The sequence below is a fragment of the Malania oleifera genome, chromosome 8, assembly GCF_029873635.1.
Source record: "Malania oleifera isolate guangnan ecotype guangnan chromosome 8, ASM2987363v1, whole genome shotgun sequence".
NCBI classification, from domain to species: Eukaryota; Viridiplantae; Streptophyta; class Magnoliopsida; order Santalales; family Ximeniaceae; genus Malania; species Malania oleifera.
In genome coordinates, this window is record NC_080424.1 from 4264289 (window position 1) to 4285000 (window position 20712).

The 20712-nt window shown below is 35.8% G+C and overlaps 1 protein-coding gene across 3 annotated transcripts in view; it reads left to right on the forward strand.

Annotated features, from left to right (window-relative positions):
* The first annotated feature begins 925 nt into the window (after positions 1–925).
* Positions 926–20712, forward strand: part of LOC131162441 (small RNA degrading nuclease 5) — a 47487-nt gene continuing 27700 nt past the window's right edge. Inside the window, exons 1-7 of one of the 3 annotated variants that reach the window (XM_058118906.1) lie at positions 926–1303; positions 1440–1496; positions 1592–1657; positions 2449–2582; positions 2692–2804; positions 6535–6663; positions 6756–6826. In XM_058118906.1, the coding sequence (XP_057974889.1) occupies positions 1175–1303; positions 1440–1496; positions 1592–1657; positions 2449–2582; positions 2692–2804; positions 6535–6663; positions 6756–6826 (699 nt within the window). In that variant the 5' untranslated portion in view covers positions 926–1174. Of the gene's footprint in view, positions 1304–1439; positions 1497–1568; positions 1658–2448; positions 2583–2691; positions 2805–6534; positions 6664–6755; positions 6827–20712 lie in introns of those variants that run through there. The other 2 variants (XM_058118905.1, XM_058118907.1) reach the window with 2 other exon arrangements.

Sequence of the window (20712 nt, forward strand, 5' to 3'; positions counted from 1 at the left end):
ATCAAAGCTGGCTTCGTCTCCATTACAGTTCAACATGAGTAAAATGGAGGAATGTGTTTGGTATGTTATGTGATTGTAGAATACTCCTAAAAAAAAAGAAAAATTTTATAAGGCAACTATAAGACCAACTATGCTTTTATGGCTCATGCAACTAAGAAACAACATGAACAAAAAGTAAAAGTTGTTGAGATGCGTATGTTAAGGTAGATGAGTTGTTTAACATTAAAAGATAAAGTAATAAATTAACATATATGTAATAATTTAGGCATGACACTGGTTGAAAATAAGATAATGGAGGGGCAGCTTATATGGTTTGAGCATTTAAAATGCAAGCCTAGCAGAGCACCTATAAGGAGAAGTGAATTAATTATTGTGTTTGGTGTGAAAAAGGGTAAAGATAGACCTAAAATAACTTGGAATGAAGTAGTGAGAAATGATTTAATAGCCTTTAATCTAATAGAGGAAAATACTCTCGATCAGGTGAAATGATTGAAGATGATTCATATAACCAACCCCACCTGGTGTGACTTATGATTTGTTGTTGTTGTGTATGGAAGAAGGAAGATGAATAATATTAGAATAATTGATGAAAATACCTAGAAAGGTGAAGAGAGTTAGTGTCCATGCCATTGGCGCCAACTTTAGAGTCGATCCAATACAAACAAATATCCCCTTACTATTGAGGGATTTTATAAATAGGAAACAACGTTCATAGATTTTTGGAGAATACCTAATTTTTCATTGAATAATACTAAATAAGACAGGGTAGAGAGGACTAACTTAACAGTATCTTATTTCATTGTCAAATATTTGAATTGAGCTATACTATCCAATTGAGATTCTCATTATAGTATTACCAAAACGCTGAGAAGTTAAAATTTGAACACATTTCAAGATCAAACACTCACTGAAACCAGTTCGGATGGTTGCTCACAAGAACTATAATTTGACATGACCGGATTTCGGGTGACCCATTTTTCACGGGTTATCATAACCCATGCCTCAACTTATATATGGATCACGATTCATGTCCCGGACGCCAAAGAACGGGAGACGCTGACAGAGCGTATAGCTCTTGCCGTTTCCCGCTTCCATTATTTTCTTCATAAGCTACTGCTCCCGGCACTCTTTCTCTCTCGCTCGCTCGCTCGCTCGCTCTCTCTACGCGGAGTCTATGTTCCCGTTGTGCGAGAGACAGAATATGCGCTATAAGAACCGTAAGCGTGAAACCCTAGATTCGGAGGAAGATAAACTCGGCAATAATCACAATCCCGCTTCTTACTTTGATATCTACGGACCAAAAGTACTCTCTCTCTCTCTCTCTCTCTCTGAGCGTCTGCATTCATGCACAAGCACGCTTGTGCACATATACGATACTTGTTTATGAAATTCTTAGTAGACCAGAGCGTGATGCATTTTGACTCAATATGCCTGTGCAGGCTAAAGCAGATGTTGTCTTCAAAGCCCCAGAAGCCGATTCAACTTTGAATTTTCAGGTAGGTTCAACGCCCATCCCACCAATGTCTCGTGCTCTTAAATGAATGCTGCAAAAATTGCGAGCATTTTAGTTGGAGCTTTGATTTTGAAACAGGACATTCAAGGACTTGTAACTTGGGTGCTTGCTGAAGGATACATGCCATCATGGGTGTTCATTAAGGTGGGGAAACATTTTGTATACCTCCTTGTTCGTATTTATACATGTGTTTATGTTGGTGTGGGTGGGTGTGGGTATGTGCATGTCAATGCATTTTAAGTTTTTGTAATTACAATTGTGAGTCCCTTTGCCCTCGACTGCACTACATGAGGCTGTGGTTCAACTGCCTTGGGGGTGTGCTTGCAGCTCCTGCAGTGTGCTCTTTATGACCTTATCTGCCCAGGCCCCTCTTGGTGTTGGTTCGAGTAGGTAGGGGCTCTTATGGTCATTCGCAAGTATTGCTTTCTCCTACTGTTCTTCCCCAGCAAAAATAAAGGCAGTTCATGCCATTGTTTGTCCAAAAATAGCAAGACATTTTTTCAGGATGTTTAAAAACAAAACAACTGCATACTCTATGACCGCCTATTCCATTTTATGTTCATTGATGAAAAGCACTTCAGTTTAATACGTACTCGGGAAGCTAGGATGATTTGATTGTTTATTTGTGTATTTGTGTGAACATATGTGTATATTTATAATTTTTTGTAATATTAAATATCACCAAAAAGCTTTATGATAAACAACGACAATAACAGCGGCGAATTCTTGGCCCTACTGGGCCTGTGTGAATTATTTTCTGTCATTTTGCACTTTTTTGGGAGGAAATTTTATTCTTCATTTGCATCCTATCCCTACCGTCCCTCAATAAAATTTCTTTTTGTATCCTAAAAGAAAAGAAAAATGCATCTGTTCCTCACTGACGAATGAGTGCAAAATTTAGAGAGATATTGAAATAACATTAATGTGCTTTGCAGAACAAGCCGCTGATTCGAAAAGTTGTAATGCTTTACATTCCAGGCCTTGATGCAGCGTTGTATTTGTCACAGTCTAAACTACTTACCAGTTTCAAGGAATGTTGTGGCATTCCCCGGGCAGTTTTAGCTCTAAGGTTGGTAGAATAATATAATCTGTCTTTTTTTCTAATTTAAAAGTCATTATTTGTTTATTATTTCTTAAATTGGCAACCATTAATATTATTGTTGTTTGTTCCGTGCTAGCTGTGTGTCAGATGGGATGCAGACAATAGATGCACTTCTAACATGCAAACTGAAAAGAAAAAGGGGGGTAAATGAGTCAGTTCCAAGGAAATCTGATGAGTCATCCGATCAAGGTATTTTGACTTAATTGAAATACTCAAATTAATGATCCACTTATGTACGTTGCTTTTTAAATATGCTTTTGGCATGATGAAATTAGGTGTCTTACAAGGATTATCAATCTCTTAGTAGAGTTCTAATTCAATTTATTTCAGTACGACAGCAAGGCACAACTCCAGGAGTGCTCAAAGATGACCTTGTGTACTTAATGTGGGTGTTCTAGTAATTTGCATGGGTTGAAAAGATGGCAATCTAGTTATTGCATGCCTTTTAAATGCAAGATATCTGGTAGGGATAACAACAACAAACAACAAAAACCAAGCCTTAAGTCCCACCACTTGGTGGTGTTGGCTACATGAATATTTTTTTGCCAATTTAATGGTCGTGAGCAATTCCCACTGATAATTTTAGGCCTATTATATCCTTACTATGTCATTCCAAGTTGTTTTAGGTCCACCGCCCACCCATTCTTCCACTAAGAGTAACTAGCTTACTCCTCCTCATTGGTGTACTATTTGACCTCCATAATCTTATCTTGTATAGATGTTATACCTAACTTACCATAGTTCATTTCTCAATTTATCTTTTAATGCTATACCATTCATCCACCATAGCATTCTCATTTCAACAACTTTTACTTTTTACATGTGTTGTTTCTTAGTTGTCCACCATTTTGATCTATACAACACAGCTGGTCTTATAGCAATCTTATAAAACTTTCCTTTTAATTTTAAGGGTATTTTATGATCACACAACATGCCTAAACATTTCTCCATTTTACTCACCATGCTTTAACTCTATGTATGACATTTTTTTTTTTTTTTGATTTCTCCTTCAACTTGCATAATAGATTCAAGGTTTTGAAATCTAGTAGTGCTATTAATTTCTTGACTATCAAGTTTTGTCTTTTCTCAAATATTCCTCCCACCACTGAAGTTACATTTCATATATTTTGTTTTATTTCTACTTATCCTAAAACATCTATATTCTAAAGCTTCTCTACGTAACTCTAATTTAGAATCTACTCCACCTCTAGTTTCATAAATCAAGACAATATCATCTGCAAACAATGTATATCATGGAACATCATCTCAGATATTCCTAGCAAGTTTGTCCATCGCCTAGGAAATACGGATAGTCCTAAGAGGCCAAAGTGTTAGTATCCGACACGTATCGGACATGGACACATGTCCAACATGACTCGATACATGTCCAAAATGTATCAGAAATTAATTTCAATGTTTTTTTGGACATGTTTTGGACCCTCCCGGATACATTGCAAAGCAGCACCGATGCATCCGTGACACTTCTAGAGCAAATAAAAAAGCTGCACTTTATTTCATTTAGTCCCTTTATACAAAACCAAAAAAAGGAAGAGGAGAGGCGAACTTTAGAAGTCTCAATTCCTCCCAGATTCAAAGCCTTAGGTGCGAGATCTTCATCCTTGCTCGTTGGACCTCCCAACTTGCTTTGCCAAAGACATCCAGTCCTTTTTCCAGGTGCAAAACATGCTGATTTTTCTTGCTTGGCTTCTATTGAAGCCTCAAAATGCCAAAATCATTGAATCCTCTCAGGCTACAACTCTTCCTAGTTCATTCTTTATCATGAGAGAGAGAGAGAGAGAGATGTCTGTAGTTCATTTAAATTAAAATGACTTCAATATTTGTCATCTAAAAAGAAAAGTATGCCTATGTATAATATTTATATTAATTAATTAACGTATCCAGTTGTGTCATATCCTTATATTTTCTAATTCATTGTATCATTGTATTTGTATCGTGTTGTATCTGTATTTGGTGTCTGTATCAATGCTTCCTAGTCCATCACTAGGGCAAATACATAAGGGTTCAAAGCAAATTCTTGATGTACACCTATTGTGATTGGAAATTCCCTACGCTTCCCCTTGTCATCTTAACGCTAGCCATTGTTCTATTGCATATATCATTAATGACATCAATATACCTATTGCATACTCCTTTTTTTTTCCCCCCCTCTAAAATCCACCATAGAACCTCCCTAGGTACCGTGCTTTCTTTAAGTCAATAAGAACCATATGCAAGTCCCTTTTCTTTCCCCTAAACTTTTCTATTAATCTTCTTAAAAGATATATAGCTTTTGTAGTCTATCTCCCAAGCATAAATCCAAATTGATTTTCTAAGACCTTTATTTTTTGTAACCTTAGTCTATGTTCAATTACCCTTTCCCACAGTTTTGGTAGGGATAGAGATCCTCCTTTAGCTTTAGCAGGTTGCTAGTATGACTATCTGAAATCTTTCCAATTTCTAAACAAATTTTAAGGTTAGTTATTTTCAAAGTGATACTAATTAGTATTTATGATGGTGTAGTAAGAAAAAATTATATTTATAATGATGAATATCACTTGTGAGTGGAAATGATGATATCTTATTGAATTCCATATCTTAGGTCGGAATTTCTTAGGGTAATGTTTATGAAATTCTTATGGAAACAAATAGAAGTATTTATGATAAGTCCAACGGTTGTGACTAATGATGCACATTTTGCGGTATTCCTTGTGCCATCAACTACATAGATTTTAGATAATACATGGGCGCAGACAAAATAAAAAGTCCCATCCTGAAAATACGTTCTTTAGTTATGTCATCTGTATTGAGATTTTAGCAATGCTTGTTCTATGCTAGAGCTAAGTGGATTTGCTGTATCCAGGTTCATTTTTTAACACGAGGAAACCAAATTCACCAGTTTTTGTAGAATCTGTCTTATCTATTGCACGTTTCAAATATTTTGGGTAAGAGTGGTATTGCTGCTGTTAATTTGAGTGTTGGTAGAGTCTGGGAGTTGGCCTCCCTTGTGAGTTGTTGTAATGGACCTTGTCTTATTTAGGGTCCCTTTAGTTGGCATATGTCGGGGGACTTGTAGGACCCAGCAGTGGGGAGAGTTTCCAAGCATTCAGATGGTTGTAATGGTGCGTTATTTTCTATTTGGGGTTGCATTATGCTTATTTAGGCTTATCTTGCTAGTATTAATTATATTTTTTGGCTATTTTTAGGATTCTATGGGATTGCTAGTAAGCTTGAGAAAATTATGAGAAGTTTTCCATGGTCTGGGGTCGGGCAGGAGGGATCATTTGGTTACTAGGGATGTGTTATGTAGATCTAAAATGGAGGGTGGCTTGGGTCTTGGAAATTTGTTGTCTAAAACACTGCCCTCTTGGCTAAATGGCTTCGGCGGTTCCATTAAAGGATTCATCCTTTTGGCAGAGTCACTAATAAAAGTAAATTTGGATTGCATGTGAATGGTTGGGATCATGGTTATCAAAATTGTGATCTGGATTGTGTGATCCTATGATCCTATGGTTCAGACTTGCCTAATTGATCCAGATCCTAAGAAGAATCTTAATCAAGTAGGATCCCAATAGGATTCTATCTGGATCATTAGGATCCTAGGATCAGTCCTACTTGCAAGCCGACTGATCCTACTTGTGCAATGGAATATGAATTTTTCCTGTTAGGATTTTAAAGATAAGGCCCAATAAGGCCCAAGTCAGACATTTTTCTGGTGATTTGAATGATGAAATTTTGTTTAAACCTTTATCAAGGAGTTTCAACTTTCAACCCTTTTGTTACCTAACTTCCACAAGAATGTTTATTTTGTCATATGGAGTCTGCTCTATGAGGTTGTGCTTGGTTATTTTGCTTATCAGTTAACTTTTCTCTTAGCACCTTTTTCCTGTCATTTTAACTCATCAGGTTTGGCATTTTGCAGGACTTTGTGCTTCTGGTTCAGATAATTCATCCTTCAAGGAATTTATGAAAGACTTACCTTTCCCTATTACGTATTATACACTTACAGCAGCAGAACTGGAGCACAATGGATATTGTCTCAATCAACCTGGTGACACAATCTCATTTATGAAGTTGATTTATTAGCTATTTGTTGTTACTCTTTTTTTGGTGGTTTATTGACAGTTTAGTCTGTCAATGCAGGTTTTTTTTCAACTCTTCCTGCTCCCCTGGGATCTTGCCCTTACGAAATTTTGGCGCTTGATTGTGAGATGGTAAGACTGCAGATATTTAGTTTAATTCAAAATAAGAAAGTGCTTTTTGTTTATTCCAGAATAATTATTATGGTTTAGAGTTCGAACTTGAGAGGAATAATGTGAAATTTTCATTTTTGTCCATTGTATTCTTTTAAATGAGAAATCTAAAATGGAAGAAGAGTATGCATTTAATTTATAAGGAGCAGCTTGTCTGTGGCTTTGAAGGCATTGCAGTGGAAAGGGTTTGCTTGTGTGTTGTAGTGGGGAATTAATTTTTTTTAATTCAGGATATTTTAATTGAGATTTTGTTAGATTTTAGGATGTTTCTATTCAGGAAAGTATTATTCAAGTTTATTAGGTTTGTGAAACTATTTTCTTGTTCTTAAAGCATTGCAAGTCTGTAAAAAGCCTCTTATATATTCATTTTATTGATAGTTGGATTAGGATTATTTTCTGTTCGGCATTGGTCCTGCCTCAGTTGGACTTTTGAAATACAGTTATGCCATGAATTGAGTATTTGTAACCTCTTGAATTTTTTGGGAAGAGGTTCCAGTTTAAACTTGGAGATGGGGTTAAGTGGCAAACGTGACATTCTGGAGGGTCATTTAATGCTCAATTGATGATGCAGTCATGCTGCCACATTCCCACTGCAGCATCTGCAATGGAGAACTATCGCTTTGAAAGCTCCTTGATTTGCCCCCTAAGTATATGATGTGTGCTGTAAAATCAAGTCTTTGATCGCTATTTTATGAACATAAACCCAAATCCCATTAGGGAAGCATGCAGTGCACCACCATTTTGGCAGCCAGTCCACGTTCCCAGGTGGGGCCTTGTTTGTCAGTTTTTCTTTTATCAAGAATATATTAAGACTCTGTTTGGAACTGGGAGAACATTAAAGAAAGGAAGGAAAACACAAAGGAATCCACTTTTTTTATTGTTGATTATCAAGGAAAGTGAGGAAGAAAATAAAAATATACTTGATCAATGAACAAAAAATTGATTTTACACACCATTGAAATTTCTAATTTTTAATCATATTAAATCAGTTTTTTAACTAATATTTAATATGGAGAGAAAATATAATGGAAAATGAATTTCCTTCTTATTTTCCTTTCCTGTCCTTTCCTCAAATAAAATTGTTGATCCAGACCCTAAAGGGCACCAAGGAGGTGCCACCCAAGTACAAGTAAGAAGAAGTAGCAAGTACGAGAAAAAGAAACCTAAAGAAATAGATAAGTGTCACATTAGTGATAGGATATCCAAAAAAGGAAGCGTGTCTGTGCAAAATGTGCAAGCTGACTAATTAGAGAACTAAGCCATCTATCTTCTAGAATTGCAAGAAAGGTATCATTCTTTCGAAGGCTTTTGTGTTTCTTGCCCTACATACAACCCAAAAAATGGTCATAGAGATTAAAGGAACAGCCTTTTTTCCTGCCTATCTTTTCCAGAGTCCTAGGTGTAATCCTAATTTTTTAATAACCATTTTTGGTTGGCTTCCGGGCACACAAATTATCAATAGTTCAAATTCTGCTGAAAGATGCTTCCTAAGCGAGGAAGGCAACTTTTGTTTGGGGCCAATGATTTCCAGTTAGCCTACCAAGGAAGTAAATCTGCTGGCAACAATGTTTGGTCTGTTCAGGTCTTTATAAAAAAGCTAACCTTTTGGTAGCCCTTCTTGGTTGACTTCCATTTAGGTTCATGTTGGTTAGTTTGGCACACCTCATTTCTGTACAAGTAGCCAAAAAAATTTGCAGAGCCTTCAAGCTCCCCATCCCTTGGATTCCTCTCAAGAGGGATGCTTGTCAACATCCTATTGTTTGATAGATCGATGTTCATACTCACCAAAGCATCTTTGTTATAGGCCAAGTTGGAAGTATCAGTGAATTGAATCTTTATTAGGGTATATGAATATCCATACAAGATGTCATGTCAAAAAAAGATGTTGCCATTAGTGTTGGTGAAGAACATGTTGTAACATAATTGCATCAACTTTATCCTTTCGTGATGGTTGAAACCCCAAACTAAAGGTATATTTGTGATTCTTCAGCATTATTGGCTCAATTATTCCTTACAACTTACAAGTGCTTTTTTAGACTTTTTCCCAATTTCATATTCTTGCCTCAACGTTTGGTAGTCATTGTACTAACTTCTACAAACTTCGCTTTTGGAACTTCTGTATTTTCACCACCAAGTGTTGGAGACATTATCTCAAAAGCATGATATGGGCAATCCATCTTGTTTTCAGCTCCAATGAAGGGTACTGTCCATGGCTTAGTGGTTCAAATACTTGAAGCTTTTATGGTAATCAAGTGATTTCTAGAGACAAATTTTAGCTTTTGATGCAAAGATGCCGATATTGCCCCAACCACATGGATTCATGGCCTACCCACAACATGTTAAAGGAAGGCATGATCTCCAAGACTTGCAACATGATTGTGAAAGTACACAGTACAATCTCAATATCCAAGTCAATTTCACTTGCAATTTTTCTCATGGTTCCATCAAATGCTATGACAATCAGGTTACTCTTCCTCATTGATGACTTGTCTACTCCCAACTTCACTAGTGTTGGGTATGGACAAAAATTAAGAGCTGAAACATTGCCTACTAGTACATGGGTTATAATCATATAACCATGTTTCACAACTATATGAAGTGGGCTCACATGCCCTTGTCCTTAAGGAGGGATTTCTTCATCTGTGTAGGTTATGTTATTATTTGTTAATATGGAGTTGACAATATTCTCAAACTGCTTAACTGGTACATTCTAAGGGATGTGAGCTTCATTGAACTCTTTCAACAATGCATTTCCGTGACTTTCTGGTGGTGTTAGTAAACACTCAAATTCAAGCTGGAGTTTGATTCAGCTGCTCCACTATAATGTATTCACTTGTCTTTAGTTGTGTAGAAACTTCACTACTATTTCATCACTAACTTTTTTGTCCTTTTCTCAATAAATCTCTTTCTCATTTTCTTCTCCAATCTTATCTTTACCCTTCCTTCTCCTTTCTAGCTCCTTAGGGGGTGCAACCATGGTTCGAAATCGCGGTCGCGGGTAACGTCGCGAAACGGTCGCGGGTGTCGCGGGTCGCGGGAGACGCGGGTGTTACGTAACGGGAAGCGGGCGTAACGGTCGTGAATTTTTTTCACGCATGCACAACCATGCGAAATTTAAAAAATAAGCATGAAATCCATTAATACATGATTTTTAATGAATTTTGAAGGCTTTCATTCAACCTACAAATGCTTTTTAATAGGCATTATGATTTTTATATTAATTTTAGTGCGCTGTTTACAAAAAAAAGCATATTTTTTTATAGTTTACATTACTTTAATGAGTAAAAAGATGTAGAAATGTAAGACTCAATTAATTTAAGTCATAAAGTTACTAAAAATGAATCAATACTCAATAGACTTAATACTCAATATACACATTACACATACATGAATTTAAAAAGTGATTAATATCAAATATCAATAAATAGTTGAAAATACATGAATACAATATTACAAATTTATAACATAACACATGTCACCACCAAAAAGAATGACGTGGAGGGTCTTCATAATTTGTATCTGTATCTTGAGATTGGGATGGGAAATTATCTCCCCATCCTTGTGGAAATACATAGTTGAATGAACTCAAGTTTGCATCATTTTGTTGTTGCTCTTGAAAATGTACTGGTGATGAAAATTCTCCTGAATAATGTCTATAAGTTGGGGCAGGGGCTGGCTCTGGGTAGTGTGTAGAAGAAGACTCACTAGATCCTGAGATTCCTGATCCATTGGGATAAAAATGTAAGTCACGAGATGCATAATGTGGATATGCTGGATGAGATCCATATGATTGTGATGATGAACCATCTAAACCAAAGTCGCCAAAACTACGAACCACACCATATGAATCTTCAGTAGAATCGCTAGGGTCACCACGAGCACTCCTCCTTCTCCTGGGTTGTGAAGATTGGTTCCCTGGAGGAATACCCAAGTCATAATTTTCAGGTATGTCTTGTAGTCCATAAGGATCAGAAGGATATATATCCCTTCCAAATGATGTCTCTGTATCATATCCATAATTATATTCTACACCGCCGCCTCCACCACCACCACTGCCACCCCCCCAACCCCAGCTCCAGCACCACTATTACCATCATCATCACTTGGTGGGCTCAAACCAAGATTGTCATCACTTTGTGTACGTTCAGGGCTTAAACCTGAATCATCATGCGCGTTTATTGGTGGTTGATCACCTCCTTCTGTAGTACCACCAACCTCTTCATTTAACCAATTTGAATTGTCCTGACCGTCGAGTAGTGGTGTCTCTCTCTCCTCTAACCATTGACTTAAAGGATCATCTTCTTCAAAAATGTAGTCCAAATTGATAGGATTGAAACCCTCTTCAATTTCTCGTTGGCTTCTTCTCATTGTACGTCTTAACTTTAACCTCATGTTGTAATGTATGAAAACAAGTTTTTGTAGTCTCATGTACTTTAATCTATTTCTTGTTTTCGTATGGATGAGGCTAAAGGTGCTCCAATTACGCTCACAGTTCGAAGCTGATGTGGTTTGGCTAAGAACTCTAATTGCTATTCTTTGGATCTCAGGAGCACACAAGCCATAATGAATCCACCATTCAGCTGCATGAATAATTAAAAAGATTTTTATGTTAGTATAGCGTATTTCAAAAGTCAAATTTGAACACAAAGAGAGAAAATAGAGTAATTCTCCATTATTTAGCTATATAGTCATATTTACCAGGATTTGTTTGTTTCACTGCCCTTTGAGCCAACGGGGTTCCAAAAGTCTCCTGCCTATCTCGATATAGCAACAACTAAAAAATGATGATTGTGAAATATAATTAATTAATTAGATGTATTAATAATTATTCTTGAAAGTATTACAGAATACTAGAACAATTCATTATTCAATTTAATGGAACCAATACTTACTTGATTAATAGCCCGAATTTGAGTATCTATATCGGGTACCAACTTGGTTGTCACTTTTTTAACTCCATCCATGACTTCTCTAGCAACTTCAGGAGAGGGTGGGGCACCATAAAGAAATTGTGGGTTCAAAAAATACCCTACAATTAAATTTAGAAACATATTAATCAATAGTTTTCTAATGCAACTATGCATAATTTAAAAGTTAAAATAATAAGAAATTGTATTTGATTTACACTTACCAGCAGCGTGCAAATCTTGGTGCAACTGAAAACTCCACCGGTTGTCAATAATTTTCCAATAGTCTTTGTAAAACCGGCAATCTTTTTGAATGGCCAACTTCGCCCTATCAATTGCCTTGTATATGAAGCCCATGGTTGGTTTTTCATCACCATCAACCAATTTAAGAACTTTCACCAAGGGTTCTTGCACTTTAATTATATCAGAGGCCTTTTGCCAAAACTCTTTGCCTAAGATAATTTTCTTTGAATCATATGCTGGGCCTGATTTTGCCATTCCAAACTTTGAGTTTTTCCAAGCATCAGATGTAAACATTTCCCTTAGTGCTTGTTTATGCCTGACAATAGTCTCCAAAGCAATGAAATTTGTGGCAAATCGAGTGATGGCAGGGCGAAGTAACTCTCTATTATTTGTGAATTTCTTCATGAAATTCACTGTCCATGTGTGGTTGTAAATAAATGAGGTTATTGTTCTTGCATCTTCTAAGACCTTCTTCACGTTACTTTTCTTACCAATATCTTCAAGAATAAGGTCTATGCAATGAGCTGCACATGCTGTCCAATAGAGATTGGGCCTCTTCTGCATTAATAATTTTTCTCCTGCCTTCATTGCAGTTTCATTATCAGTCACTACTTGGACAACATTCTCCTCTCCAATTTCTTCAACCACCTCATCCATTAATCTGAAATGAAATTATAGATTCAACAATTACTACTATTTAATTAAAAACATGCAAGTCCATAATACTATTTGCATATACAATTAAAATTAGAAAATTACCTGAAATAATATTCAGCTATTTTGCTTGGCACATCAGAGGCATCAACTGATTTATGAAACACGGTGCCTCTATCGCAATAAACTAAAAAGTTTATAATGTGTTTTCTAGTTGGTCCTGACCAACCATCACACATAAGTGTTACACCTCTTTCCTTCCAAATTCCAGCAAAAGAAGCTATATAATTTTTCATTTCTTGATACTCTTGCTCCAAATAAATTTCAGATATCTCATAGGGTGATGGACCCTTCACCCCCTTTACAACCTCTGCAGCAATATCAAGCATAGGCTGCATAAATGGAGAGTCAGCTACATTCGCTGGAATCCGATTATAAATTAGGAATTTTCCAACCGCTTTTCCTAATTTACTTCTTAAACCTTTCAGTAATTTTGTGTTGAGTTTTGGTTGTTTCGCACTCTTGCTTCTTTCTAAAATAGGATCCATTGCCTTTAGTCTAGTTTCAGGGGCATCAGGATTGATCCATTGTCGTCCACTACCTCCAGCTTCTCGACCACTACAAGATCGAGCTCCTGCTCTATTGAAACCACTGGTAGCACCACTGCCAGAGCCACCTCCCTCTTCATAAATATTACCCCTTTCAGTTGTTCTTGCTCGAAATCTTTGTCTCTCTTCCCATTGTTGTTGTGATCGCATGCTTTCTTGTCGAGCAAATCTCATACTTTCTTCTTCCAAGTCTTCTTCATCGCTCAAATTCTCAAAATCTCCTCTAATTTGGGCTTCTGCTTCTTCTTGCCTTTTTTGTTTATCTTTTTTCTTCTCAGCATACTGTTGTAGATGTTTCATCATTTGTTCTCTTACTTGTGTGGTCACATTTGAGCATCCAGCTACTTGACCCTTTTTATATGCCAAGTGTTGTTTCAAGCGTGTAATGCCCCCTTTGATTATCTTCCCACATAACTTACACATAATAACATGTCTATTACCGTCTACCGCAGTACCAAAATGCCATCCAATATCCTCACTAGGTAAGTTTTCATTTCCTCTATCACGTGACATATTGATAGACTTAATTTGATGATCTCTACACAAAATATAAAGAAAATACAAAGTTACAACCTTCCTACAATGACAGGAATAATATAATTAGTAATTTAGTAAATATTAAATAATAAGTACTAAATAGTCCTAATTTTAAATACTTATTACGTAAAAATAAAGCATAATATTTGATTAAAAATATTAAGTAATGTTTATTATTTTTATATTTAAATAAACAAAATTATAAAATATTAGATATTTTATTACAAAAAAAATATATTCCTTTATCTTTAAAAAGATATTTTTATTATTTTTTATAGCTTGATTTTATTTTCATTTATAACTATAAGAAATTAACAGGTGAAAAAGATTTTTGCTCTACTTTCATATACATCATAGCATCACAAATAGAGATCCATACATTACAAATTGACTATTTAATTTTTTAAGCATTTTCTCAGTATATGGATTAAAATTAAATTTTTCTACAAATTCCAGTAGTAATTAGTAAAAATCAGATTTATTAATGTATTAACTATTAGGTTAATTTTTTTTTTATTAAGTTATCAATTTTTACTTTATTTGATAACTAAAAACAAAAAATAGATGTAAACATTTATTTTACCTAATTTTAAATTTAAGGTCAAAATGATGTTTTAAAACTTAAAAAATATTAATAAACAGGGTCACCCTACTCAAGAAATGGCAAGTAGATACACATGTAACATAAAATGGGTGACAGATGTTATTAATTTTTTTTTCTTTTATAATATGAATATTATTTAATATTTTTTCAATAGATGGGAGTGAATATGATATCTTCTTTATCAAAATGACCACTTTGTCCAGCTGACATAAATAGTATGTTAGCCAATTGGTGCCATGAATTAATTTTATTTCTATAAGTTTGGCAAATCCTAAGACTAAATATTATAATAATTGTGCAGAGTATTCCTTAGAATTCTTTAAGAATGGTGAAAAATAGAGCTCAATTAAGCCTAGATAATATAAAATGTCATCACATGGATGTCTTGTGTACATACATTATTTTAATGCTTTGTTTAGATTGTGAATGCAGTAGTGGATTATTGATATTCAAATATTATTATAAAAAAGGCTTCAATTATTATTGGTAAATATTAATTATTTACTAACCTTAAAAAATATTAATTATATACTATTAATAATTGCTTGCTATGTCATGGAATTAATTTTCATAATTATCTTTCAAAAAATATAATACAATTAAAATATTTATAAATTAAGAAAATTTTATTTTACATAATTATTAATGATTTCTAATTTTTTATTCTATTAAATTACTTTTTTTTTTAATTCAATTTAACAAACCTATTTTACAACAAAATATAATTTAAAAAAAAAAAACAGAATGAAAAGTGCTGTGGGAACAACAAAATATAATTAAAAAAAAAAAAAAACATAAATGAAAAGTGCTGTGGGTGTTGAGTGTTAGTGTTAAGAGTGTCTCATACGCTGGGCCTGGTAGTCGAGTCAGACCGAGAGAGGGGAGGGATTCGAGGGAACTCAGAGGAGCTCGAAGGAGCGAAGGCTGCGAACTGCGAAGCACAAAGCAGCGATGACTCCAAGCTCCGAGCCTCCGAAGCTGAAATCGAGAGGCTGGCTGGTGGCGACTGGACGACTGGCGGAGGAAGGTGCCAATTGCGACGACTGGCGGAGCTGCTGCAGATCTGTCGCCGTCGCCGGTGACTCGCCAAGTTGCTGGAACTGCAAGATGAGTAGATCTGCTCGGTAGCCTCGGTGTGCTGTGCTCACTCTCAGGCTTCGAAGCCTTCTTATTGCTTCCGCCAACAAATTTTCAAGGTCAGTTTGTAACTTTCCATTTTACCCTTTGAATGGCAGATGGGTGTGGGGACTGTGGAGAGGGGGGAAAGCAGCGCTGCTGCCTGCTGCTTGCAGCAGAAAGCCTTCGAATCTGTGACCTGTCGGCCATGTAACGGTCCGTAACGGACGTTACGAAGTGTAACGTTGGAGTATCGGCCGTTACGGCCGTGAATTTTTTCCGAACCGCATTATCGGCCCGTATCGGTTTCGGGGCCTCCGATTTCCGTTACGTATCGGCCGTTACGCTACGTAACGGCCGTTATTTAAAACCATGGGTGCAACAATGACCACTCCATATCATGCCCCCTACTCTAGCTAAGCTAGCTATACTAGTTTGTTCAGCTGAATCAACAATCTCTGCTTCATACTTCCAAGGCACCTTGATTGGATAGATATGGAAATGGAGTAGGTGGTTTGAAGATCAAAGGTTTAGTATTAGGCATGGACATTGGGTTGTACTAAACAAAAGTTGGTGTGTAGGTGATGAAAATGGAAGATGTTGGTTCATTGATGACATTAACATTTTTTCACTTTCAAAGGTTCACATATTTCAAGAGTGTAGATGGATGGGTCTCCATGAGGTTTGTCTTGACATTGGGGTTGGAAACCTCTCCTCTTGCTTGAAACTTTAGTATATTGGCATCAATTAGGTCTTGAATCTTGTCTCTTAGGGCCAAAAAAGTATTGATTGAATGACTAGGGGCATTCATATGGTATTCATAAGCTACATTCAGGTTATGGAATGTCAGGTTTTGTCTTGACTTCATGGGTATTGGCACAATATTTCCATGAGCCACAAGCTAGTGATATATGACACTAGAGGAACTGGAAGGGTTGGGATTGGTATTTGGTGAGCTGGGAAGGTTAGTTTGTGAGCTGACTACTAGCTGAGCAGTATAGGTACAAGCAAATTGGGTTGAGGTTTAATTCCGTACTTCACCTTCTTTCTTCTCGTTCTTGACAAATGTCTTCTTTCTAGTGTTTGCTCTTGTGGTCGAATTGTAGGATAATATATCAATTCCCCTTATTTCAATCCACTCTCTATCCTTTCACCAATAGCTACTACACTTGCAAAGTTGGATAAACTTTGTGGAATCAGCTCATCATAGTACATTCCCTTTAGTGTTCTCATGGAAGTGCTTACCATTTTAGTGTCTAACAAAGGTGGATTGACATATGCAGCATCCTCCTTCCATCTTTGGGCATAGTCTTTAAAGATTTTTTAATTCTTCTTTTCCATGTTTTGCAAACTCATTCGATCAATAGCAATATCAGCATGAATTGGCACTATTCGATCAATGGCAATATCAGCATGAACTGGCACTACTTCAAGAACAAATTAGCCAAATCCCTCAACTTTTGTACTTGGCTTTTATCTAGTGAAGCATTTCATAGTCGGACTTGTAAGGCTCTCATGGAGAACATGCATTAAGAGCTTTTGGTTTGTAGCATAAGGAGCCATCTTTCAAGATACATCTGTAAATGGATCTTAGGACAAACTGTTCCATTATACTTGTCAAAGTCAGGCACTTTACACTTATTTGGTAGAGCCACATTAGTGAATAGGCATAAGTCCTCAAAGTTTCCTACTCCTCCATCTTGTATGCCTTGAATTGATCTTAGTTGCTCAATATATGTCATGCGATTTTTATCACCCACTGATTGCCCCCTCTTCTCCCTTCAGCTAATTTGACCTAGCTTGCTCAGTGCTAGTCTCTTGTCTTATTATGTTGATGAATATGGGTTCTTTGGATACTGGTGATGCAGATGATGGTTGAGCCTCATCCATTACTGGTTATTTCCCTTTTATCAATTGGATTAAATTCGCTACAGACTTTTCCAAAGACTAAATTCATTTTTCAAATGGAGACTCTTTGTTTTGACTGGATTCTAGCAACTTTGTCCTTTGTGACTGAGCTTGAGTAATAATTGGGTTACGAGTGGCTAGATGATATTTCTTATGTCGTGAAATTTTGATAACATTTCTAAATTAATAAATGAATCAATATATTTTCAAGGATAAAAAAGTAAAACATTTCACACAACACAGTTAAAGACAAACAAAATTGAATTTAATTGCATAATCAGTATAACATGTCAAACAATCCTTAGTTTCGCAGCCCATACAAAGACTTTACGTCTCATAAGGAACATGCTACTAATTTTCACGCAATAAGTAAACACCCAAAAAACTACGTTACTTAAATCTTAAATGGAGGCATCAACGAGTCATTTTATTCATTACTTCAGCATCTGATTTCAAATTCTTCTTATTAGATGGGAGTGCACTTGCATTCTCCTCGTATACAGCCTTTTTAAAGTAGGCTAGTGCACAGTATTGTAGTTTTATAGTAAAGTGATGAGAAGAGTATCGTCCTCAGGGATTGGTGACTTACTTTTGCCAAATACCAAAATTATACTAATCTTGATTTTATTTAGAAAAGAAATTAAGATTTTTGTAAATGCAAATTGATATAAAATCACTTTAAAGAAACTATTCAAAGGAAAATAAAACTGTTTGTCAGGTATCAAATTAATGAGAAAGAAAACTTCTTGGAAATCTCTCCCACTATGCTTTACTCATCTAACTAATAGGAATTAATTTTCTTTGTTTGTTAACAAATCTCAAATTCATCCAAAAGCCTCCTTCGATAGTCAATTGGAAGCTATTCTTGTTCATCATTCAACACAAGAGTATGCAAATTAATAAAATAAGAATGCAATAAGACCCACGATTTTAATACTACATAGGTTCATACAAGTCTCTCGATCTCTATAATTACCTATGCCGAAATATCCAAGATCTATCGTATAATTCCCTCTTTTGATAGCAAATCACAGGATCAAAATCATCTAATTAATGGCCAATTAATCAGAAGCAATAAACTCAGAATAAATCATACAAACATGGAAGAAAATTACTTCAGATTAGCATAGGCAAGTAAGCAAAGTTTGAAACCAGATTACATCGTTTTCCTAGAAATAAGAAAATTAGTTCATGCTGAAAATAAAATTTTACATAAACGAATTCACCATATTTTCTTTTCTCATGGGAATGGAAGAAAAATCACACAGAGTCCCAGCTGAAGCCTGCTGCCCCTTGCTGTGAAGAACCCCACCAAGAACGGCTGCTCGAACCCCCTGCCTGCTCTGCTTGTGCTTCAAGAACCTCCCCCTTCAGCGCAGCCTTCATCAGCCTTAGAGAAAGACCTCCCTTTATTTGTGCATGGCTCCGTCAAATCACGCCCAGTGCAGCCTCCAAAATCCCCCCGGTGCGGCCTCCTCCTTTTCTAAAAGAAAACCCTACTTTTTAAAAAAAACTCAAAGCCAAAACCTAGCCTACAAATGTTGACTTTTCAAAATTTTGTTTCAATGCCCTCCTTTTTTCCAACCAGCGCACACTCCTTCCCCTGCATGGCCGGGTCACATCAAGACCCGACCTTCCCTTTTTAATTTTAATTTGTCTCCAACACACACACAGGCCCCTTTTCATGCTCACGACCTGCATAGTGCATGCTACATCTCCTTGTGTAGTGCACGACTTCTCCAACATTTTTAATTCCGGATTTAATTTCCAAAAATTTTCTTTCTTTTCTTCAAATCTGCAATAAAATTAAATGACCGTAGTGAGACCTAAAATCGGCAAAAATTAAATGAAATTAGGCCAAAGTTTAAAGTTAAGAAGTAATAATTTATTCTAATATATGCCAGTCATCAAACACCTCCAAACTTAAAACTTTGTTTGTCCTCAAACAAAAGAAAACAAAATAAAAGACCACTAAAGACAATATCAACTAGACCCCATAGAGAAGTATCATCACTTACCAAGCCATGATCTGAATTTAGATTTCATTACTAACATCTTACTCTTTTAACATCAAAGATAGCAGGAAAATCAATCAAAAATTTAGCAATTTGTCAAGCAAGAGTTAGGTGTTTACTTCAACCTAAGGTTAAGATTTTGAGTGTGTGTGTGCTAAAGTCAATTTAACTCCAAGCCACTAGCAAATTCAGATAACAGTAGAACAACTGAAACCAGAAGAATTCTCTCAAAACTTAACCCCATAAGTCCAATTTTCAGAAATCCTCTCCACTAATGTAGTCAAATGCCAAAATCAGAGATCAAAAGGTCTTTAATCAAGGTTGTAATGATAGACCACTGGGTGAGGGCTACGAAAGAAATGGATAAGGAAAATTAACGCAAACTGGGAAAAATACTTGGTGGAAAGAACAATCAAAGAAATATCCCCAGGATTCAAACCATAACTCTCTATCGACAATATGCTCATGCTGATGATAATATTGTTGTTGTAACCAATGAAGTAGTATCAAGTACACCTTTAACAAAATCTGAAGTGATCCGTACTCCACTTATTGAGTCTTCTCTCTTTCTTTCTTTCTTTTCTTTTCTTTTCCTTTATTTTTCGAAGAAAATTTCTCTTTAAATGTAAATTTCCACCAAAGTATTTTGTCAAAATGTAAAGGTAAATTCATGGTTTTTCAGGCTTAGAATGGGAATGGTTTATGTAATTAAAAGAAAAAATAAAGGCTTATGTAACATGAGGCTCAAGGGGGTTGACTATGGAAATACACCATGCATGATGGCATGATAATCAGGATGGCTGGGAAAGCTTGTTTTGGTTATGACAAAAAAAATTGCCTAGATCATTTCTCTAATATTTGGTATCAACTAGGGTTTTGCCTCAAGGATCCATCAACGGATTCTAGAGCAAAGCGAGATTGAACTCCTCTGACCCAATCAATTCTACTCATTCTCTTTATAAGCAAAATGGAATAGAGGAAAAAAAATGACTGTGTGCGCAATTATGTTCAAGGACAACGATTTAGATCAAGGTACCCACAAAACTCAGCTTGACATAAAATGAATTTTTGAAAATTTTTCTCAATCCCATCCTCAATCACAAATTTCAGAGTCATAGAGAATTCAATCATACTCAAATACATGCTTGGTAAGAGAATCCAACAACTCAAGACTTATAAAATCATAAGTAAAGAAAAAAAATCATGAGAAAAATAAACATAACCCACAATCAAGAAGACCACACCCCCAAACTTA